The 25,868-nt window shown below is 37.6% G+C and overlaps 1 protein-coding gene across 1 annotated transcript in view; it reads right to left on the bottom strand.

Moving 5' to 3' along the window:
• The window catches only part of PTPRR (protein tyrosine phosphatase receptor type R), a 146,223-nt gene that overhangs the window by 77,571 nt on the left and 42,784 nt on the right, over positions 1 to 25,868 (bottom strand). The window contains exon 5 of the mRNA XM_027721955.2: positions 336 to 449. Within this exon, the coding sequence (XP_027577756.2) occupies positions 336 to 449 (114 nt within the window). The remainder of the gene's footprint in view (positions 1 to 335; positions 450 to 25,868) is intronic.

Raw genomic sequence — 25,868 nt, 5'->3', positions numbered from 1 at the left:
TTTGAGAAGCAAAACATGGTTAAGTGTCTCAATGAACATGACATAGAACTGCATTAGAATGAAAATTAAGAGATGTGCAATCTGCTTATGAATAGGATACAAAAGAGACTTATCTGACTTTTTTTTACTATAGCTGAGAATAGTTTCTTTTCAAAAGAAAATTTAAATCATTTTGTAATGGAGATATTTTTCTGTAGTGCGGTTTAAAAAAATGGGAAAAAAAAAGTATCTTTCTGTCCTATTTGATTGCACTTTTCCACATTGACAGGAAAATAAATATAAGAGAATTTGAATAAACAGGTGCATTTTATCATACACAGTCCTTTGGTACTTACAATGAGCCTGTTGATATGAACTTGCTGAGGTAACAGTCCTAGTGCTGCTGCCACTCCTTGGCGAAATATCCGAAGCAATGTGATATTCAGCTTGTTTACATCCATTTGCAAGGTCTGAAAAACAAAACCAGTTCAAATGAACACCTTGCTCAAGACATTTAGTTCTCAAGAAGACAGATCTCTGGGACTCTCCACTAATTGTCTTTTTTTTTTTTTTTTCCCCAGAACAATAATCTGTGCAATCTACTTGCATCACAATATACAGTAAGTCCAAAGATAAATTTAAGTACCTTAAATGCTGCTCATTAGCAAAGTACCACCTTTCCTCAACTACACTCAAAATAGGTTCCAGAGGTTTTTGGCTAAATTCCTTGGACAAGTCACAGTGTTTAAGATATCACAAGTACTACCTTAAAAACAAAAGTCAAGCATTAAACACAATGCACTTTTAAAGAATGAGATGTTGGATTTGCACAATGAAGAATCACTTTGAATACTATATTAGCATTTCTCCCTGAAGGTGAAGAATGAGTCAGACATAGTGAAATTATACAACTTTCATTTTGATTAGTGCTTTCTGAGATCAAAAAAGAAACATTCTGGATACATTACCCATGCTTGAATTTCCTAAAACTTCCTCCTGTGAGTCAGAGGACACTATGATTCCCAGCAGAGGCAAACTATATCACTGAAGCATTTTCCTTCTGTGTTAGAATTATAGTGAAATTTAAAAGTTTCCTCAAGTTCAGATCTTTCTTGTGAAGTCAGTGTAATTTTACCCAGGAAATAATTTAGGTTCAAATCTCCTGTTTCCAAGAAGACCCAGATATAGAGTCTTCACATGATGCCTGGTGATCAGTACTTCCATGTGGTACTTTGGAGTCCCTTTCTTTGCAGTGGAGAAGAGAGAAAAGATGACTATGTCAGATGGCCACAGAAGGCTGGAAGGCTTTCAATGCTTCTGGCAATTTCTGACAGGAAGTTGGTAAGTTCTGCCTGAACCAGTCAACTTGAGATAAAAAAGACTTTTTTTATTATTTTAAACTTTCTATTCAGAGCCATAGGGCAGCTTGCTGCTCAAGGATACAAGCAAGTATCTCCCTTCCTAAACTGAGCTGCCTAAAGAGAATTAAATATCCATGGTGCAGGTATCACACTGGAAATATGGCTATGGTTCAAAAAGAAAGGCAACATTTTTCTCAAAGAAAAACAGCATCACACATTATGACTTGTTCTTTAACAGAATTTATAAGCTATGATATAAAGCTATAAAATATTTGCTTTTCTTTTCCACTATAAATTTGATTTTTCCATCAGAAAAACTGAGTGTTTTTCTACTTTTCTCCTCTTTTTCTCATTTTTTTTACACTAATGGCATTGTCAGGTTTTGATGAATCAGCTGAGATCTGCTCTTACGACAAAGCTGAGCTTCAATTAAGCTGAAAGTATCGAATTCTTCAATTTAAATTAGCCTTTGTACCCTGGCATTTTCAAAATGCAAAATCTTCTTCTCTTTGCTTCTTCTTGCATTAGACAGACATCCTCAGTGATTGCAAAACTGCTTCAACTTTACCATTGAAATAGAGAGATGTCTTGAGAGGAGACATATGGAGATATAAGAGATGTGAGCACTTTTTCTTCTGTACCCCAGACTGGCTCACTCCAGCCATGGGACACCTGACAAGAATTAGTTTGCAGCTTTGAAGCTGTCACTACACTGAGACAGCCTGGTCTGAGGATCCTGAGTAAATGAGGAAGGGAGTAGCTGCTAAAACAGAAAGGCTGTCGTGAGGGACCCTAGTGATCCATTAGGATGGCATAAAGAGTGCAAAACTGCTTGCCTAAGTCAGTGACTCTGAGGTGCAGTGGCTCTAGTGTTACTGAGCAAAATCAGCAAGGATAAAATCAAAATATATTCACTTAAACATACTTGAGCCAGGGATCAGAACACATTAATTGATTTATTGTTATACAGTGTGTTAAGACCTCACTGATAAAAACACAGAAATGAATAGCCAGAAAAACATCTAGCTTCAGAGGAAATAGAAGATCTTAAAGAACTTTTAAGGAGGTAATAAATTCTTATAGATTTAGTATGCTGGGATTATGGTTCATCATATCCAGGGACAATAAAACATGGTGAAACTCCAATATCTTTAGGAGAATCCCATTTCCTTCTACCAGGTCTGAATTTGGTCCACTGTGCCCTTTAAAAAATAATCACCAAAGGCTGCAGTGTGTGTGTGTCACTCTGTAACAGCTATGTTGTCCTTCATGGTTATGGGGGAAGCCTGAAGACTCCAATATTCTGTCAGTCTGGCACCAGCCTGCTGAGAAATCTCAAGTGGCCTTGCAGCCAGAGATTTCAGGGCCCTTTTAGGAAACCTTCTAAATGGGTGGGAAGAAATTTGTCCTTAAGCCTTATCTCAGGATGCTTCTTGTGCAGCAATAAAGATTTTTTTTTGTGACTATTCATCCAAAAAAACTCCAAGAAGTGGCTGAGGAAGAAGCATCTCATATTTTTTATAAGAACCTTGCCTTTCTCTCCACTGAGGGGATCTGCTTCTCATTTGCTGGTGTCAGTGTTAAGCTTAGTTCCTTGGCAATTATAGCAAAAATTAAGTAAAAGTACCATAGGCTGCCTTTTTCTACATCAGACAGCACAAGAGAATATATATGCCTCTTCCTATCAATAGGAAAATTAGCAATCCAGAATCTGTCACTTTAGGAATGGGATTTCTAACTGAATCATTGAAAGAGAATGTACAGAAATGCTTGATAAGATCCCGAGAGCACCTGCTTAAGAGTGAGCAGAACATCACAAGAGCTCTGTGCTCTCTATTACCCTTTTTTTTTTTGCACTGTATGTATAAAAGCATAAAGCAGGAGGGGACCAGATTGGAGACATATCAAGTTCATTATCCTGTGGTCAGCTCTGGATTCTTATGGAAAATGATAGGAACAGGGCAAGATTAGTCTTTTCCCAAGTTCCTTCTGACAAGATCATAGCTAATTAATTGCTATTCAGCATAAGCAATGAGTCTCCTCAATTACAAGAATGTTATCATACTGACACTATCTGGGATGAAGGCAACACTTGGGGACATTATATTCTGAACTCTGGCATGTTCCTCCGAAAGGTGACTGAAATTTAAGTCGGACCTGAGGGTCCAGTGTAAAATTGCCTTTCTGCAAATTCTTGACTATAAAAATTTTTGTTGAAAAAACGAGAAAAAAGAAAACAAAAACAAACAAACAAAACTGAAAAGAAAGAAGATAGAGAAGAGAAAGGAAAAAAGTCTTAACTATTCCGATCAGTACAAAATTTCTAATTAATATTACTGCACCATTCTGATGGCATGCCTTGATACTGTGTTGACTATAACCCACAAAGGTAGGAGATTAGGATACAAAACTGCTAATGGATGAAGTATAAATGTAACAATACCTATACATTAGACAACACTATAAACTGTCACTAAGAATGCAAACCTGTCCAACCATTTACAGAGTATAATTACACAAATGAAATCATTATGAGTTCTCACACTACCTGTAATAAAATGTGAAACTAACCCCTGTAAAGTTATCCATCTAAATAAATAAAGCACTAAGACAGATACACAGGTTGTGTCTTACTGTGTTCCTCTAGCTGCTCCTTTTTCTTTGGAAAAGAAAAGGCTGAAACATCCCAGTAAGACAGCACTAATCATTTACCTTTTTTTCTTCTGTAGTGTTTATCATGGCTCACAGCTACCTCCCCAAGGAGGTTACAGTTTTGAATCTGCTGCTGCTGTTGGCAGCAGCGACTTGTTGACCCCACAGGAGGACACCCTGGAGGACTCATTTTCCTGAGCAATTACCGACCTGGATATTGAAACTGTAGCGACGGTTTCTAGGTTTATATGATCCAAGTAAAACAGGTAGTTTGAAGTAAAGGAGTTTTCTGCTTGTAGTGGAAAACTTGAGAAGACAGAGTTCCAGAAAGGGAAACTCAGCACGCAGAACCACGAAAGATCATTCACAACTGAAATCCTACAGGGGTTTTTTGATGAAGATTTTCATGTTAACGGAAAGAAAAAAACCCCACCAAAATGCTAACATGAAAGGGATGAATGTATAATACAGTTTCTGAAACAATATTTTTAGGATATTACAATAAATCATAATTTGCCAGGTCAAGTTTTGCTTCTTAAGAAAAATTCAGAGATGCCTCCCTTTCTTATATTTTACTTATCATCAATTATATCCTTTCTGCAAAGAGCTTCAAATCTACCATTCCTTTTCTATGCATTTGTTGCTCCCCTCTAAACTCATCTGATCCTATCACCACAGATGTTTTCTCAAACCTCTAGCTTACGTGAATATACAGGAGCAAAAATAATCAAGAATGAAGAAGATTAAAGGTGAAAGTATAGGCCTTCACAATACTTTCGTAAAAAAAGATGAGAAGCAAATCAACAAATTATACATGTTAGGAATTTTACATATTTAAAGCCCATTGGTGTTCAGTTCTATTTTGTGCTAAAACAAAAATAAACACCCCTATTTACTTAAGCCAAGCAAAAGAGAAAGCTCAGAAAAGAGTTGTCTTACCTGCCTGTGCTCCACTTATTTATATATGTTCTAAGAAAGTTAACAAAAATGCTATAAAACTGGAGGGGGGGAGTGTTTTGTGCTAAAGCAAATACTGAACTGCGGCCAAGCTGTGAGTCCCTCTATCTGAGCACCCTGCTCTGCTGCTTGCACAGTGACAGTCTCTATGGTTAATTAGTGTCACAGTGTTTCATCTTGTCACCCTCATCAGACAGTCTCAGCTGTACAACCAAAAAAAGGACTACAACAAATCTGGCAGCAAACTGTGAAAATACCTGAATTTTCTTTCTATTTTTCCCCCTAAACACATTAAATTTTCCTTCCTGTTGCTCTTCAATGATTTGAGATTGCAGGTACATAGGGCATCAGGTTAGCCCATTTGGCTGGCTCAGGTGCCTAATACACATCCATAGAAGATTTTGGCTTTTATAAAACTATGTGAGTCATGTCACAGCAACTTTACTGTCTCACATAGTCCATGAATCCCACGGGAGCCAGTATGTCCCTAGCCAGCATTATGCAACTACAACAATGCGTTTTGCCAAGTGTCACTCCAAAGGCACTTTGCCCTAAACCAAACTGGTATCCGAGGTGCACAGCCTCCTCTCCTGTTTACCTCTCCCTCTACAATGTGATTTTCTTCAAGAGGAAAGACCTGCCCTTTTATGAGGTCCACATTAAACTTTAAATTACGTCTGTAAACTAAGATAAAATTCTCCTGAGTATAAAATCAATTATTCTAGTGATAAATTAAAGAAGATTCATGTTTCTATGTATCAGCAGTTGTCTACAGTGACCTACTCAAACTTACACACATAATATATTTGTGCCAAAACACAATATGACTAGAAATATAAATCTTGAGACACTTAAATACTTCCAAGGTCAGGAGGCAATTATCGAATAAAGTGGAGTGAAAATCACCTGAAATAGCAGAAAAATTACAGGCATACATTTGAGTTTACAAGAACCAGTGAAAAGCACTAAGAAATGCTCTGGACCTGGAAAATGCTTCTGTTTAAGTCACCTGATTTCTAATGAGGAGACACTGAAGCTGCAAAATATGCAAATCTGCCAAAGAACCCCAGATTTCACATGCGGACTGCAAAATTCTGTGTGCTTGTCCAAAGAGTATTTGGGTAATGAGAAAAGAGAGCTCTAAACTGGTTCTGTATAAACATTAGGAAAAAGCAATAGGAATAGGTTACTTTGATTGCTTCAGTCCTGATTAGTCTAGAGAGGCTTGGTATATTTGTCTGTTGCTTTTCAAGATGTGACATTGTACAACTTTAGTCACATTTTTGCTAGAGAAAAAAACCCTTACATCTTACACAGAAAATCTTTGTTTAAAGTAAGCATAATGTTTCCCGGAATTATGCATTTCTCATGTAGCATTAAAGAACAATTTTGGTTCTTGATCAATTTTTCATGAAAGCATATACATTTAAATATTTATGCACGTTATGAACTCTCTGAAATAAATTAAAGACAGAAGTAGCCCTAATGAGAAGTATAGGGTTAATCCAATTAGTCAAGGCAGCTGTGTGGTCTCCCCTCATACTGATTTTCAAGTGAATATTCATTAAAACATGAGAAAATGAAAATTTATAAAAAGAAGCAGTCTTTCCCACATGTGATTAATCCACAGACCTTTACACCACAGGAAATTGCTGGGGCCAAAAACTGAACACGAGGCAGGAATGGGACTGGATGCTTAGATGGATGTTGAAAGTCACTAATGTCCCTGAAAACTGTTCAGAAGACATGCTACAAGCCTTGTCATACACTTGACTACCATACCTGTCACTATCAGAAACGAAGATGAACATTAGTGCAAAAACAACAGGAGAAGTTTCTCAGCATGCTATCGCAAGGTTTAAGAGCTGGCCATCGTCCTGGGCTAGATACTGGGTTTCATTTAAGTCCTGTTTGCATGTGTAGGTACCAGCCAAGGACAATCCTGGAGAGTGCTGCATTGCAGAGGATGAAGATGCCATACCAGGTGCTGAGGTGATGCCAGGGCACTCCACTGGCATCCATTGCTCAGACTGGCAAAACTACCCTGGAAGCGGGTGGGTGATATGACTAAACTGGTTTGCCTCAGTTATGTGACAGATTTACACTTCTTTTTGCAGGGAGAAGAACTAATTTCTTAGATGAGATCAGCTGATTTGGGGCTGATTTGACCAATTCTGTGGGAAGCATCAACACAAGAGTGAGAAATGTCCCATCTGTGAGGTCTGGCTCCTGGCCATGATTCCCTCAATTCCCTCACTGAGCTTTTACATGCACTTGGGCAGTGAGTCAGTCAGCTATAGAAAGACTCTATGACCTTCATTGATGATTGAAGTGTATGAGAATGCATTCAGTCTATTAAGGATAAGGTTTGTTAATGCTTGTCTTCGAGAGGTGCACTTTGATTTCCATCAGTTTTGCATTAACCTCTGTGCTTCCAATCTCCAAGCAAAAATAAGGGCCAGCTCTTTCAGTGTGGTGTCACAAAGTAACGTGGATTTACTGATCACAACTAATGAGAAGACACAGAATAGTCTTCTTTCTTCTGAAGGAAATCTCAGAAGGTAGGTTGTTTCATTATCCTGGCTTCTGAGTCATGTGGGGCATTGCTGTACCACAGTGTAAGGTAGTTAGTGGGGTGACAGTCTGAGACCATGTGTTAGACAGTCCTCACAATGCTCATTGTACTCATTTCCCTTTACCTCTTTCCTATGGTATCATTAATGCATTATCATATGTTTGGAAGTCAGAAAGTATGTACAGGTTCCAAACACCTAATGCACTATGGATTGCAAGAGACTACCATCCCACAGCCCTGCCTCAATAGGGGAGTAACCTTATCCAGAGCCCAGTAAAGTTAACAGGACTTTTACTGAGTCTGAGGGTTCCAGAATCTCATATCCTAAACGCCCACAGAATGCATGATTGTCATTGATGAAGGGTTGTAGGAGAGGCAAAGAAAAAGCTATTTATTGTCCATGGGACAGCCATCATTAAATAATACCAGTCCCGAAAGGTCTCTGTATGGTCAGAGCCCTTTGGAAGGGGGAAGGAGAGGGGCAGGAGGCTGCAGTAGTTCTGTTGGGCTTCATGGCAGATTTTCTAGAGCATCCCCCAAAAGTTACTTCCTGTCTTTTTTTTTTTTTTTTTTAATTAGGAGCTGCATTTCTTCACAGACTCAGATTTACTTAATCACAAAGTATATAAGTTTTCTTAAAATAACAGCTGAAGTTAATTTCAAAGCTCTGATAGTTTTCTAGGCTTTTTCCTTCATTCATCCACCTCTCCCTGCCCTCCTCCCTTATGGCAGACGGTTGAAAAGGACAAGATGATGGAAAAGCACAAGACAATACAGAGAGTTGAAAACACAGGGAGAGCTGGAAAAGCTCAGCTGAATACTATTTCAACCTTTTGTTCTTTGAGAGTCATGTATAATAAGCTCCATAAAATTTTCCTATCTGTCCTTATTCAAGATTAGCAAAAAATTTATTCCTTCCATTACAAAAGAAATGCATGGTGCTATTACGTCTGACATAACTTTTATGCACATCATGATTGTACCAGTCACATCCTATTTCATCATCCCAAAGCCAGATGTAATCCTCAGAGCAAACAGATCCTATTGAGCCTGTTCAGCACAGCACTTTAGATTATGTCTTGTTTCTTCTGTCCAATTATTAAATCTCTAGGCAGAGCCAGTGTAAAGCTCTAAATGCCAGAAAACCAGTATTGTTTCTTCTTGCTCTTTTTGTAAAACCCTCATTTCAGACATTAATTCTGTCCAATTATTAAAGCTCTAGGTAGAATCAGTGTAGAGTTCTAAATGCTAGAAAAACAGTATTGCTTCTTCTTGCTCTCTTTGTAAACCCCTCATTTCAGCTAGTTGTTTTTGTTGCAAACAATTCTTAGTTACTGAAGTTAAAATTCCTGTTAAAACTTTGTAAAATGGTCCTCAATACATCAAAATGCCTTCCAGCTATAAAAAACCATCCCAAAATCATCCTTTTCTTTTTATCTTCAGAATTCTAAATTTAGTTTGTAGCAGAGACATATATATATATATATAATATAACAATGAAGAACAAAGTAGAAACCTAAGACAATACAGCAGCTTCCACATCTTCCAGGCAGCGATGTGGACAAAAGACTCCCACTGACTTACTCTCCTTCATAATCTTTCTCTTTTCTTTGAAAATCCAAGTAAGATTTCAGTACTGCTGACATCCTTGCTTTCTCAGGCATTTATTTTCAGATGAACAAAATCTGCCTGAACACACACACAGTGGGAATGTCATAGAAAGAAGCAAATACTTTCCCTTTTTTTCTCATAATCATAGTTCTTTGCAGTTCCTGGGAACAGGAAGAATAAAATTTGAAATACATCTGAGGGGGCAAAAAAAAAGAAAAAGGTCTTAAAATATATTCTATTCAACTAGAATCGAGGCGTTTACACAAATGGCTGTTCTTGTGCGATTCCTGAATAAGGCTCATGTCCCAGGGCAGTCTGGATTGATTGTCTAACACAACCAAGACTTTCAAAGTAAGAAGCGATTCTTAGCCTTCAACTCTTGACAGATCAGGATCCCATTTTTAGGAAGCAAATGTCAAATAACGAGGGCTCTTTAGTGTGATGCAATTTGTCAGTATGTTTTGGATCTTTATTTGTGTTCAGCCTTTTAGCCCAAATAAGTCTGTTTATAGATATTATCATCACCATAATCACAAATTATTGGAATATAACTTGTATTACTGACTTTCCCCTACCTACTTTAGCACTCAAAATCAACATGAACCAAGAACAGACAATACAAGGCAACCTTGTAATTTCTGCCTCACATTTCTTTTACCATTTCAAACCTCAAAGAAAGCTAAGCAAAATTAAGCAAAACCCTCAGGGACCTTCAATTTTTTCTAAGACAAAACTTGCATTACTTTGGGTTTTATCCTGTCATTGATTCATGTGTCTGAACACATCACTTTGTCTCAAAGTTTTAGAAAACCATTACTAGAAGTTCAGAAACAAGAAAGCAGTGAAAAGACAATCTCATGATTTTGGCAACTGTCTCAGATCTTTGACCTCCTGAATGTATTTAGAGTCTATGAGATACAAATTCCCTTTCTCATCATCATCTGGTCAGACTGGATTTTCCTCTTCTGAACAGAGAAGTCACAGCTTAAGGGAAAATACTAACACCAAGCCTTCACAGATTTAAGGAGAGTTTTACCTCAATGAGTCCTGTAAATGCTAATAACAATATTGTATTTTTGACCAACAAGTTTCTGGCTTTGAAAATGCAATATATACACTTTGTCCTAAATGTCCCAATATAATCCTAAATGTCCTAATACAGGACAAGTTTTTTGACTCAACTCTTGTCAAGTTTTCTACAATGGCTTTCAGGCTAATTTGGGCAACTTTTCTTAAAAGAGTACTCCACTTGTAAAGTCAAAGATGAAGAAGCTGTGCTGTCCTGTACTATGAGATGTTACTGCTCTAAAATGACTGGGAGACAGAGCCTAATTAATGAATCTTAAATTTCTGTCTTTTATGTTTGGATCAGAAGACCATTCTGTGTTATTTTGTCTTTTTTAGACAGGCAACACAGCTGCCAAAGCCAACCTCAGATGTTTAGAATGAGAAAAACAATTTTTTTTCTCCTTTTAGTCTCAGAATTGATCACTCTTAAAAGAGAACATAAAAACTGTTTGCATGCAGTTCTCTCATTGTCACATATACACAAAAGCAAAACAATTCATAATTCTTTCAGTGAGAAATAGCAATAGCAAATTCGGTGGGTAAGATATCCTTTTCTTTTGTTCTTTCTTTCTTTCTTAGTTATTTTTTTAACAATATTCTTTAAACATAGAAGTAATAATCTCTCAGATTTCCCCAAGTGACCAAGTGCCATTTGTGTTTGAGAGGAACTGCTCCTCTCTACAAACACCACAAGTGTACCTTTATGCACACTTGCTGCTCTTTCCTGCACTCTGGAAACCTGTGAGGTTCCCAGTGGTTCTGTGGCTGCTGCTTTGCCTGGTCAGGAAAAGATGCCTGTGAAGAAACCCTCAACTTTGCTGAAACCTAGTGCATGGCTCCGATCCAGAGCAATATCTGTGTTACACCTGTCAGATCAAAACCAAAGTCCTGCAAATAATGGAAAAGGACTCATAGACTTCATAAAAAAAAACCCAAACAAACAGGACATCTACCTTATTTCCTAGGAAAGAGACAACAATAGCATCTATGCTTCTTAAAAAAAGGCCATATGGCTTCTATCTCAGTTGGTATACGGATAAAATTTATAGCCTAAACTTATCAGTGGAGGTGAGTCTACCTAAACTAGATCAGAATTTAAGTGCAAAAGCAAAACAAAACAAAAGCTACAAAGCCTCAGGAAAACTGGAGGAGCATGATTTAAATTTGTATATTTATATGTTATACTTTTTTTTTCACAGTATCATGCAGAGAAAGACAGGAATTTCATTTGAGACTATGGCTATTGTTGTCTATTTTTTATACCTAATGTCTAGTTGTAGCAATGGACTTTTAGCTTATTTTGAGAAAACATCTCAAAGGGATCTATCATTTACAAGATCTTGTTCCTGTTTGCTATGATAAGACAGAGATAAATTTTGCAAACGGTCCTAACCAGCAACTGTTTCTGGGAAGAAAATCCACTGACACTATCCCACTGAAATTCATCTGACTACCTGGGAGACGCTGGCTGCATTCAGTGGAACACAAATGCGCCAGGCCTGAACAATCTCTGGTCAGTGCACAGGACCAAACTCAGTGAATCCCATCAGTGTCGGTCTAAACACATAATATACTCTTGGCCTTAAGGGGAAGCCATATGAGGAGCAGCTGAGGTCACTTGGTCTGTTCAGCCTGGAGAAGAGGAGATTGAGGGGAGACCTCACTGCAGTTACAACTTCCTTGTGAGAGAAAGAGGAGGGGCAGCCACTGATCTCTTCTCTGTGATGACCAGTGACAGAACCCAAGGGAATGGCCGAAGTTGTGTCAAGAGAGGTTTAGGCTGGATATTAGCAAAACGTTCTTCACCCAGAGGGTGGTTGTGCACTGGAACAGGTTCCCCAGGGAAGTGGTACAGCACCAAGGCTGACAAGAGTTCAAGAAGTGTTTTGACAATACTCTCAGGCACACGGTGTGACTCTTCGGGAGGGTGCTGTGCAGGGCTAAGAGTTGGACTCAATGATCTTTGTGGTCCCTTCCAGCTCAGCATATTCTAAGATTCTGTGTGATTCTGTGAATTTACTGGAGAGCTTCAAAGAGCTTTATTTCCTGCACTACCCTCACTTCCCACTTCCCTGCTGTGTTTTCCCTTCTCTTCATACAGTGCTGACAAATCATGTATTTTGGACTGCTCTGATGTCCCATCTCTCACTCCTCCAAAGACAGAGATGCCACATTGTTGTGCAGCAGTCTAAATGAATATATTATACACATTCACCCTCTCTCCTGTCAGTCCTGAACAGCAGAGCCGCTATCATACAACTCAATACGAGGGTGTAATCCCACCCACTATATGACCCAACAGAATAGTATGACAGAGCACCAGAGATGTACAGCAGGGCTCAGCCCCATCCCTTACCACAACATTGCTATCATGGCTTTGCATATAGCAGCAAGTTCAGCTTCACCAGACCAGGCTGGATCTGTTTGTGCAAGAGCAATACAATTGCTCTATATATGTGTTCACAGGATTTCTGGAACTCCAGAAACCATTATACTACAAACCATTACACTACAAAGCACGGAGAGTAGCATGTTACCTCAATGAAAAATGTGGTAGGTTACTACTAATGTGATACCTGATTGCCAAGGTCATTGGCAGGTTTGGCAGGGCTCATCCTCAGTCTCAACTAACTCCTCTACTGCCTCTTCTCTTTTAGTTAGAACTAAAACCAACAAACCTGCCTTACCAGCTTCGTCATGAGATTGTGTCTAGTGGAGGAATGTTCAGTTCACTACCTGAAACAATGCTGAACAAAAATAACGTACCATAAATGGAATAACCCCATGCTGGGATGAACAAAGAAACAAAAGATTAAGTAAATGGCTCTTCTAGCTTCTCATTTCTATGATCTTTTTCACATTAAAAATAACATTCCCAGAAAACCTTCCAGAGTTGCTGAATTAAATGACTGGAGGGAAAAGAGGAAAACAAAATAGTAAAAAATAATGAAAATTAACATTTTATAAAGAAATCTCTGTGCTTTAAGCAAAGGAAACAGTAAGAGGAATTCTTAAATATTCTTTGTAAATATTCTTAAATATTCTTTGTTGTTGTAGTAAAATGGTTTTCAAAAGGTGATTTTTTTTTCAGTTTTAATTTTTCCCCAAATTGGTACTTCAAGAAACAAGAGAAATAAAATCAGTGAAGCTGAATGTCATAGCTGAGAACCCTTTGCCCTCAATTCTTCATCTCCCTCTTGTCACAGGATAACCTGAATGAGATGGGAACTTTGTCATGTCAGATGAATGGTGTCTTTTTTTACCTAATATAATTTGAAAACATATTTATGATTCATCAGTCTTTTACAATTAGGCTATGATTGGAGATTCTAAGCTGTTCATTTCGCACCTAACTGTGAAGTTCTTAAATTTCATTGTAATTCGGTATCCTGTGTCTTCTCCTCTGTCTTCTGCCCTAACAGCTAATACAGAGATTAGACAGATCATAGAGCAGCTCACAAATGAGAAAAAATATATTTTAAAAAATACTTTGCAAAATGCAATGAATAAATAATAATGTCTTTCAATTTTGTAGGAGTCCAAATAGATTCAATCTTTTACTTGAACAGCCATTCTGCCATATATGTAGGTAAAAAATCCAAATCTTCATTCAGTGATTCAAACCTTTTAATTTTAATATTTTTGAGATGATTTAGCAAAAGAAAGTAAAATTGATACCTATATAAGAAAGGTGATAATTTTGCTATTTAAAGCTGTTTTTCACAAACCTTTTGCACAAGAAAGAACCTGCTAGTTGACAGTCTATGTTCTTAAGGAAGATGAATCTTTGGATATATGAGACTTTTTAAGGCCATATCCTTAAGATATGTATTCAAACTTCAAGTACAATTGAAAACATGTAGAGTTTTAATTATTAGTAGAGTATGTGATTGTTTGCTTTAGACTGAAGAAGTATTACATCTGGTTGCAAAGAGAAGCCACAGTGCCATTCTTGGTTCAAAGCAGGTACTAAGAAGCAACAACAGACTGCCTTAGAAACTTGGAAAAGCAGAAAGAGAATTGGGAATACAGGCTTACTATTATCAATGTTTGCTTCCCCAGTGTGAATTCTACACTCAAACATTCAAATTTCCTTAAATAAACTTGATAAAAGGGATCATTTCACGCCACTACTGATATTTGCTCTTCTGTAGTGCCTTTAATTTGTTTTTCTGGATATGAGTTTCCTCTCCATAAAAAGGTTGTAAGTCAGGGTTTCCTAAAGAGCCTTATAATGAATATGACCTCAAGCTGGGCCTGCATATCTATCTGCAGTGAAAACCCAGTTTCAGGCTGCTTGGAATTCTGACAACAGTGATTGTGGCAGTGGCAGTGCTACCCCAGCCTAGCCTCTTGTCTGACATATTACTCAGATTTTGAAAAGACAGTTTGCCCATGACAGGTCCACCTTGTAAAGTTTCCCCTGATTATGGCCACAAATAAAAAAACCCTTTAGGAGCGACAGCGAAATATTTTTTGAGCTACAAATATAGTCCAGCCCTGTAGGAACACCTGTTGCCCTGCTTTCAAATCCAGAGAGTGCTGACTTCTAGACATTCCCTGTTTATGAAAACCCAAAGGCCTTCCACATGTAGAAAAGTGCAAAGCTCATGAAAAGAATAGAAATAAAATAATATAAATTATGCTTCTGTGAAGAAGGATCATTTTTATTGCTTTAGACAACTGTGTAAATATTGTAAAGTCTACACGATGTACTGTAAAGTCTGCATCAAAAAAAAGAAGTCTACATGAACTGCTGGCAATGGCTAAAGAAAGAAAAACTATCAATGGATACCTAGGGCCAGTAGACTTAAGTTTACTTGCTTTTTTTTATTTAAATATCAACAGGGATATACATTGAGATGGCAAATTTTTTATAATTATAGAGAAAAGAAAGGAGATTCTAGAGACCTTTGGAGGGATAAGAAATCATTGTGGTAGTAATTTGATGTATATATTCTGTTCCAAAAGTAATCGTACTGGATGTTGAAAGAGCAAATCAAAGGGTAAACCTGCAAATATGCTGGAACAAATGACCTCTTTCAGGAAACTGCTCCTAGTAACTTTGTACTCTGTGCCAGTCAACATGCTTATTAGAGGTCTGATGAGTCACACAAAGTCATACAAAAATGTGAAGATAATGCAGAAGCTCAGTGATAACTCAGAATAAACATTAGGGTAGGTCAGACACACCTGGTGATTCAGGTGAAGTCCACCTGAACACCATGTAGTTAATATGACTAAACTCAAGACAATTAAAATTCTGGAAAAGCATATATAGTTCACCTGCAAAGAAATATATTTTTAAAAGGAGTGATTAATAAAGTGAGTCGGGGTTCATATCTGATAAACAAATGAACAGATACCTCCAGGAAAACATGAATATAATCCCTACTCAACCTCTGAACTGACTGGAAGCTGTATAGCCACATCAGGGAGGCAGTAAAATTCAGTTATTATACCTTTTATCATGGTAATCGACAGAGAGGACTACATGCAGGCTGTCATTTTCTACCACTTTTCAATTCATTAATGTCTCTCTCATGCTGGTGATCAGGAACATGACCATGATCATGACCGCACACATTCAAATGCACACAGCTTCTATGGGATGTAATGATTTTGTAACTCTCCAGATGCTTCCAGTCCTGTAAACACTTATTGACTTTGTTTCTACTAATGAGTTGAGACTTACCCAGGCATACAAAACACCTGAGGGGCAACCTGCACAGACTACAATTAACTGTTGGTTCCTGTTTCTGTTATTTAATTAGTAACATCAATTTTGCACACTACACATACTTATCCCAAAACAGACAGGCAATTACCAACAGTCATCAAACCCTATTTTCTAAATTACATGTCAAGGATAAATAATTTTAAAGTACAAAAGTAATGTAACCAAAACATTTGGATAAACCTAACAGTTTCGCACATTAAACGATAATTCCTACTTCTGCTTAGGATCAGTGGACCCAGGATATAATTATTTCATAAAAACTGTTCTCCTCTGCAGAAGTCTCAGAATATGCTTTCCTACAGAACAATGTAAAGATGCAGAGTGTGCATAGAAGTGAGTATGGCCCTGGAGCACCATGTACTTTTTGCTATTCTACATAGATATGTAGAATAGCAAGGTGTTCAGTGGTTACTCAGGGCTTCAATGTCTCTGTTTTACTTTGGATCCTGTTTCACCTGTCTGCAACGAATGGGTGCTTCACAGTTCCTGGTCCAGAGCTTTTAGGAATAGTCCATAAATGCATAACCCTGAATACTGCAGTGAATATCTATGCCAGAAAAAGCTGTCATTTCAACCCTGTGGTCGTGTAACACAGAAAGTCTGGGAGCCAGGTCTATGCCTACAGGACTAAACTGCCTTCTACATCACCAAAATGAGGAAAACTAAGTTTCTTAGTTTAGCTATTGCCCTTACAAGCTAAGAGGCTAGACACTGTAAATCAGCAAGTGCTCCAGGTTTCTGTTGAGGCTGAAGTAAGCTGGACCTGGGGATGAAGTGAAGATGCCTTTGGCAGTGGCAGAGGTTTGATTCAGGCAAAAGCTCTAGGCTTCTGCTGAACTAGGACTATGATGTTGAATCCAAGCATTTGGTATTCCTGATGAACTTCAAATAGACAGAGAGCTGTGATCTGGGACCCACTGCTGCTCACACAAGCACCAAAGTAAACATACTTTACCGCTGTGAAGACAAGGACTCCAAAGCAGTTGCTGAAACTTCATGTGGGAGGGATTGCTTAGCCTGGAGAAGAGAATGTACAGAAGGGACCTTGGCAATGTGCAAACAAAAAAATCTGATGGGAGGGAACAAAGAAGATACTTCCAGGCTCTTCTCAGTGCTGCCTAGTGACAGCACATGGAGGCACTACTCAAATTATGTAAGCATGAGTTCACAGATACTGAACTCAATAGCAGTGCCCCCAACAGCTTCTGTAATACAGGCTTTAACCCTAAATCTTGCTTCATTTGTTAGAAATGTAGCAGGACAGCATATGGGAGCTGCAGGAAGGTTATCTCCTCAGACATTGTTATTAAAAAAATGCCTTTTTTTTTCCTTTAGAACTTTCTAGAGATCACAGTACTCTGCAGAAGCTGTCAGACTGGGATAAGCTTCTGAGCCTAAATATGAATTAAAGTTTACCCACTGTTTCTGGGTGCCTTCTCACCTGCCCAGTGTTTCTGATGCAGGGCCACAAATGTGCCATGCAAGTACATAGTTTCAGATTTTCTACTTGATCATTTCTGACCACAGTCCTTTCCCTCTATCATTTGTGAAATACGAGATTGAACCTAGACCCAGGATGCCAAAGACAATTGCCTATGCTAATGCTTGTTCTAATTCAATCATTACACTAGGATTAAGTCTACTTTGTTGTACCAGATTTACTAACACTGCAAGGCAGGACACAATCAATTTTTTTTCCTTCTGGAAAGGACACCTTTAGGCATATAGATCTTTTAGACAAAGGATGAAGAGTCATACAGGATGTTGTTTGAAGACAAGAACTCTCTACATATGATAAAAGCTATCCCCTTATTTTAGTAGGTTTATCTTACTCTTCCTCACCCCCTCACCAGCTGTTATTTTTCTGTATATGAAATGTATCCAAACTATTTCACACATGCAAAAAAAACCCCCAAAAAACAACCAACAAAAATCCCAACCCCAAATCAACTTAGGAATAGACTAATTCAAACATATGACAACATGATATCCAGAAAAACAGTCACTTCAGTCATTCAACTGATAAATCAAACACCACATCGTTAGAATTGATTAGCAGGCCATTGCAGAGATTGACAAGTGGCAAAATAGAGTGGAAAATCTTGGCTGGGAGATGATAACAGAGCTGTAGCTTCTGATGTTGTCTATCCTTCCCTTCCACATCCTTCACAGTCTCTAATGACATGAGATATCTTTCAGAAGTACATTTCTGTATATTTAGAATAATTTGAAAATTACCCATGCATTGACTTTGAATGTTCGAAGTCCTTGGAAAAGGATACAATTTCATGTAAAATTTAGTTATCCATATTTTCACATAACTGCAAACTATTTCAGAGACATAAAGATGACAACAACCCTATGTCCACAACACCATAGTGTCTTTGCAGCATCAGAGTCTGATATTTTGTCAGCCATTCAGTACTGAATAAATAAACTTTAAATGACATAAAATAAGATATAAGACCATTAAATGACCTCATTCAGGCTGAGGGCTACAGAGTACTTTGCCTATCATGATAAATGCAGACTTTGCAACAGGAATTTATCAGGGTAATGTTACTTTGATTACTGGGGGAGATCACTCTTGTGTTTTAAGTGCATTGAAAATCATTCATAACTATATCAACATCCTTGCAAAAATCAGAAAATGAGCTGGATAAAATATATATTATCTTGCTCCACATAAACAGAAGTAATGACAGAATCTCCTGGTTTTGACAGTGTGCAATAACAGCACTCTACCATTAGCATGTATTTTTTTTACGGACTTATCATCACTTAACTCCTACTGCTCAGCTGTCTCTCTGTATAAGGTGCACAGAACATATACTAACAAATTAATCTCCATAACAAGTACGTTTTCCTCTCTGTCAATATCTTGATGGGAGAAAAACAAGGTTTGAGAGATACGTGTCTGAAAACAATAACTTGCTTCCAATTTGGTGCAATAAGTAATCAATATTCATTATTCAAAAGCAATCAATGTTAAATAGCAACTCAAATTCCAAAAATGTAACCATCTTCCTAGCCCGGACAAGCACCAACTGAGCAATACATATGTTTTCACTGAAAGATTCTGACCAATAACAGATACATTGCAGTTCTGGAGAAAAGGTTTCAAAATATGGCATATGACACTGAAGGGCTCTGGCAAACGGCAGTCCAGAGAACTTGTGGGCTGGGGTAGCATGGTACAGTTGTGATGTTCCTACTCTACACAGTCTACTCAGACCCTGTTCTGCAGAGAGACCACTGATCTCTTGCCTGGGCTGGTGGAACAGAACTTACAGCCAACTTGCACATGCTGCAAAGATGGACCTCTGGTTCATGAAAAGACACAAAGGCACATTTGCATTAGAATGCTGGACAATGAATTCATTAGCTGTGACACAGGAACTTGTCCTATTTATGCTCTTCCTCAGTAAGGTTAAATAAAAGCAGCCAAGAAAACATTAATTTCAGCATTCAAATCTAGCAAAGCCTGGAAAACAACAGTGATCAATATCTCCTGTACAAAATTAATGACTCGAAAAGCGTTATTATTAGTGCATAAATCAAACCTAAGCATATAACCAAAATGTGTTCCAATAACTCATCAGGAGAGTGTGTTCAAGATCTGACTGCACCTGATGGACTTGGATGCCCCTAAGCTATCTGCAGTGGGATCTAAAGGATGTTGCAAAACCCCTATATAATAGGGAGGCAGCTGGCAGATCTAGAAGCCTGTTGTGCTTCCTGACCATTCCTGAGACTTATACACAAACGCAGTGCAAAACTCCAATGTGGAAAAACATGGTAAATCGCACAAAGTGATTAACCACATTAATCCAAATATAATCAATGTGCTACAATGTTTCTCCTAACTAAAGGAGGCTTTAAAATATTCATGTAATTTACTGTTGTGTCATCACTTTTTGAGTGGCTTTCTCATATAACGAATATCTGAACTACTAGCAAACTTCTTAAAAGAACCAGATATGATGTTCATAGGTGCCATTATTTTATTTTAACAATTAATACATTGAGCAGTACATTGAATCATAAAATATGAATCAGACAGAGAGAAGAGTTGAGATATTCTTTTTTTAGCAGTTGTACAGACCCTCCACCATTAAAATTAACATGACCAATGCAGGGTGAGGAAAAGAAAGACAAGGAAAAGTATTAAAAGAGTGAGAGGCAAAGATTTGATTTAATGATATAAAAATTAAATAAAACTCCTGAGATGCCTTGTTTCTGTAAAACTGCAAGGTGTGGGAGGAAAGTGAGTTGTAGCAAAAAGTTTATGCCTTACTGTATTTCCTGACCGAAGCCTGTGATTCACAGAGATAACGGTGAGTACCTTTCATCTAAAAGCATGTCTAAGTACATTACAAACTGATTTACAAACTATACACAGCATTAATTATACACAGTTCTGCCATTTATTACAGAAATTCAGCTATCAGTGGGAGAAAGCGAACAAGTAATGAAGGCAGGAAATTCTGAGTGCATGCTCTATCACCCCCGTCCTCACAAGCCCACCCTCAATGTTTTCCAGTGAATCTTCCTCTTTTTCTAATGGTCATGGTGAATAATGACCTGTAATAAAGGCAGAGTGTTTAAGTTCTGCAAGACAGAGCTCAGCAGGCCTGTGAGCTGCCCTCTTTTCTGACACATATCAAGTAACAAATGACAAACTGCTTGCCACATCCCCCCAGTTTGCTTGTCTGCCACCAAATAATGGCTGCCTGCTGTTACTGATACCATGACAGCAGTTATCTTTCCTGCTCAGGTGGAAGAGATGTACCTTTTGGAGGTCAATATTTCTGTTTCAGCCCTTGTTGACTGTAGGGCTGCAGGAATACTCAATGCTTCCATCTATCTGACAAACTGCGTAAATGAAGCAAAATTATAAATTTTGACTTCCCATTGAAATGAAGACCCAAAGGAAAATCATTTGCTGCTAGCTGGTATTTTCCGTTTGGCATTTCACATTTGGGCACACATAGAAAAAAAATGAAGACAATGAAAAACCAGATTTTGTCAATGTTTCCACCTATCCAGAAAGAGTGAAGCAGTCAGAAGTCTCCATGTTAAATGCAAGACGTAAGGCCCACTACTCTGCCACACTTGTGGCTGGGGGAGATAACTGCCCCAAGAGAAAGTGACACCCACAGAGTCAGTTAGCACCCTCAGCAAAGGAAATCCTGATTTCTCTTTCCAAAACTCTTCCATTTTATAAAAAGCACATTCATCAGTAAATGATAGAGTAACACAGTCTAGCCTGGTGGTTAGGACATTAACCACGCTTCCATGCTACAGCTCCTATCCTAGTACATTGCTGATTAGTTCAGATTGGGTAAAAAATTGTCACGGGAAGACAATGAAAGCATCTAATGCAGAAACTCAGAAAAGGCACTAATTCTAGAACACAAATCAGTTTTTATATTAAAAGGACTGAACTTGCGCAGAAAAAAAAAAGGAAATATCTGCATATTAAAACTAATTTCTGCTACAAACATTCTACTTCATTTCAAGATAGCGCTGCTAACTTGAACACTCCCTTCTGGTGAAACCAGAGGATAGAAGTAAAATGTCTCTAATTCAAACCTGAAGCTAGAATATATTGACTTCTCAATTGTTACTTGTCTTTTACAGTTAATTATTCCCATTATCTCAGCAAGAAATGTTCCTTTATATTTGCATACTACTTTTATCTATTATCTTTAACTGCCCGGCTCATTTTAATTATTAGCCTGAGAAATTCTGGGGTTGCCAAAGAAGTCCCTTAAAACAGTGAGTGTGCTAAAACTCCCAAGATTTCCTTGACTGTCTGTTCATTAAAACCACTTCCTGCAATTATTTCATCATTTTTGACTTTGTTTTAAAAAATGTACTTTCTGGACTTACAAGGTCAAGAACAATCCTCCTCAAATGTGAATGAACTTTGAATCATGCAGAGTTGTCTTCCTGAGCTTTCCAAACACTCTACCATTTATTTGGGAAACATAACTACTACATATATCTTTCTAGGCCATGGAAAATGTAATTATCGGTATCATTAAGCACTGCTAAAATTTTTACTTTCTTCCTAATCTACTTAAGTTAACAAGCCCATGTTCCTGCATGTATTTTAGATGCCAAAACCTGTTCTTTTCTCTAGCTGGTCCATAAACTCTATACAACATTTTTCAATTTCTCCATATAAAAAATGAGAAAGACTTAAACAGAAATAAATGTAAAATGAAAACAACAGAGATGATGCTGTTATGATCATTTCACCCTTATTCAAGAAAAATGAACCTTAAAAAATCTGAGGGTACAGTTCCAGAGTTGTCTGCTTGCTGTCATAATGTGATGCAGAATCTGGCCTTGCCACTGGCTTGCCACACAGTATCTGCCACTGTGCTATATTGAGATTGAAAGAGGAGATTAAAAATAAAAAAAGAAAAAGAAAACACTTTCCTCCAAGATTTGTTAAATCTGTTCATATAATTTGGCCAGTGCAAATGGACAAGGAGACATTGATCAGTTTGCTGACTTGCACTTAAAGGAAATTCTTGTTCTTTGGTTGTGCTAAAGCACAGAGCACCTCAGTGCCCCTCACCGCTTCTCTGCCTCATCTAGACTCTAAAATCTAGTTTTAGGTCAGTGAGCAAAGGCACTTGTTTTTCTTTGTTCTAGACATCTTCATCATCAAATCTATTAGTGCTGATTTAATAAACAGCATAAAAGAGAAAACAGGCAGTGTTTTAAAAGAATGCTGTGAAAGATTTGTCAAGTATGGTAAGTTCAAACATAGGTCCTTGAATAACTGATTTATTTACTTCTGCCAAAGCTCTTCACTATGCAGCTCTTCTCTGTGGTCTGATCCCAATAAATTTAGACAATCCTTCTTTTTCAGATGCAAAGCCCTGTTGCAACCTGACACTTCTGTGGGCTACTTCTTGGGGAAGTGTGGGATTGTTTATTGACAACTGTAATGCTAGGTTTTAAATCACTTTTGCATAAGCTTCCTAAAGTCTATTGGTTCTAATCTTGAACCACAGAATAAGTAACAGCCCACTGGCAGATGATATTATGCTACATGTTTTCACACAGCCTAATGGGGCGGAATGTGTGCAGTGGAGTCACATATAACATAAAAATCATATCTATATATAAATTTTAGAGGGATAGTGAGAGACTTTTATTTAATACCCTTAACAGCTACTTAATAAAAACAGTGTCCCTGAGAATAAAAGGACACTTTTACTTCTCAGAGAGCAAGCAGAAACTCAGAACATCTTGCTAGAATGCAGATTCAATTAAAACCCCACAATGCTATTATGAAAGGGATATATACCAGACAGGCTCAATTTCTTAATAAACTGAGAAGAAAAAACAGAGCAATGATTTTTCAATTAGTTTCAGAATCAGTTTGGAAACTATCTAGGAGTGGAAAAGAACTTCTCACTTGCACTGATATAACACTGAACTTTATTGAAATGATAAACAGCTACAAGTAGGTACCTGAAAATAGATGTACCTGTTAGGTCACTGGGCTAGATTTGTTGCTAGTATAATTTCTCTGAAGTCAGTAGTGCTATATCAGCCGTGTAATTCATTCATCATGTTTTACCACCTACACTGCATTTTTTGGAATAATCAGACATATTGTGCGTGGTGGGCATATGGTGTAGTTGCAAGCCAGAAGATCTGCCCTGAAACTATTTTTGGTTATTTCCCTCTTTCCTGTCACAAAACCAGAAATGTGTAACAACAAATACTGTCACTGAACGGTCGTGTCTTCTGTTGTAGCAATTATCCTGAATTACCCAGGGATCCTAATTCAGCACACACAATAAAAATCCTGTTTAGCATTTTTCATGACACTAGATGGTAGTGGCAGTTCATAAAAAAAATAGTTCTATCATCCTGAATAAGAAGATCTAAGACTGTAAAATGAACATAGGCAGTAATCTAGCATTTACTTTCTACTGGCAATAGTAGAATCGTGGATTTTTTAACCCCTTTCTAATATAAAGCGGTAAATTATTCCTATTAATTAATTATTTACAAGCATCAGGAAAGAAAGCTTTCCATGAAGTCTTCATAAATTTTTCAACATGTTTGTATTTAAGAAGAATGATATATCAATTCTTCTAATATGACATTTAAATAAGTATATTATTTCCAGCTACTGTCAAAAACAGTTTCCAATATACCTGAGTGTATCATAGCACCATAAAACACCATAAAACCATAGAACCATAAAACTCTGTCCCCGTCAGAGAGAAGTTTAACTATTCCTTCTCTTTATCTCTAGCTATGATGATCCCTACTCTTCCAGAGTTACCTAATATTTTAATGACAGTAGGAAACATCTTTGCCTTGTGCATTCCTTCTCCCCTGTCTGATGCATAATTGTATCTTTCCCTGCAACTGGGAGACAAAAGCACCTTAGTGCCAATTAGCTTTTCATACCCTTTTAGGTAAGGGAATCAAGGCTAATTGAAACACTGTGACAGTTGGGTTGCAGCCAGTCAAGTCAACACTAAAGAGGGTGTGAGGTAACCGATCAGTTATCCCGCAGGCACTGACCACCCATATTAAATATGCAGAGAGGCACTCTAATAATCATTCTAATAGTATCTCTATGCAGCATCTCATCATAGTTCTTTGTAGCTTGATGAAGTAACTATTCTTTGCTAGCAATGGAAATGTGTGTTAGAACATTTATCCATATTATTTATTTTACTAAAGAGCCTTAGGAAACAAAGTATTCACGTAGAAACAATCCTGCCACTGCTAGGAAGGGATCACTGTTAAAAATTCCTTGCCTTAAAAATGTTTTCTTACAACTCTTGACTTATGCAAATTTAGAAAGTCCTTGGAAAGGCTTAAGTCCTTTATACTCTCAGTAGGAATGAGACTTAGAAACTTACAGTATAAAGCAAATAATTTGTTGAAGAAGAGTCAGTTTAAGGCCACTCTCTCAGAGCTGGAAGATGTTGTGAAGGGTAATCACAACCTCTGTTTCTCATCAACATGTCTTTTTTTGCTCGTCATCATCTCAAACATGATATAATTACAGCTGAGTGCCTGATGTTTCCTTCTGCATTCCCATTACTGACAGCAGACCAACTGGCAACTTACAGACAATTTCAGACTAGTTCATTTGTATTCTCCTCTGATTTTTGAAGCTGTCAGTTTTGGAGGAGCCAGAGGGCCCCAAGCAACTCAGGAAATAGGCATCCTCCCTTAAAGTAAGTTTCTTTCTGTCTAACAAACACTCAGGCATAGTATGAATTATGTGTCAAAGTGCCAAAGCAGAAAGGCTGATGACTTTTTTGCTTCTCCGCTTTTCATTTTATCCAGCATCATCAGAAATGTTCCTGTTGTTCTTTTAAACATCAGGTCTGCAAGACTAGAATAACTGATAACTTGCTGACAAGTAGAGCTCATTTCATTTACTTTATTCTCTGCTAATATCTGCGCCCTTCTCATTACCACCCACATTCTCTGAAGGCTGGTGGGAGGATTGCCATAGCCAGGCAGGAGATATTGACCTATATCTCATCATGAATTCAGTTTCTCACCAAAAACTTGCTCTGTCTCAAGAGAATTCATTCACTAATGCAGGAAGCATTTGCATATGCAGTTATATCATCCACAGCAAATGAACTTCATTAACACAACCAGTACAGAACCACAAAACCTTTAAAGAGCATCTGAGCTCCTTTTTTTAATGTAATATTACCATTTATTTATTTTCCTAGATGTACCCCCTGTTAAGAGTCTTATGGCCAGCGTGTTTTATAATGAGAAGAAACAACTCAGAAGGTTTTATTTCTCTGAAGACCACATTTATTGGCAGATTTTTTCCCATTATTTTTTCTTGTCTCTAATAATATCACAGAACAAGTAATGAAGAAGAATATCTGTCCAATATAATCTC

The sequence above is a fragment of the Pipra filicauda genome, unplaced genomic scaffold (genome assembly GCF_003945595.2).
Source record: "Pipra filicauda isolate LSUMZ 115617 unplaced genomic scaffold, ASM394559v2 scaffold93_size3172892_pilon, whole genome shotgun sequence".
Taxonomy (NCBI): Eukaryota; Metazoa; Chordata; class Aves; order Passeriformes; family Pipridae; genus Pipra; species Pipra filicauda.
Note: the sequence above shows the minus strand (reverse complement) of the source record. Positions and strands in the feature narration are given on the sequence as shown.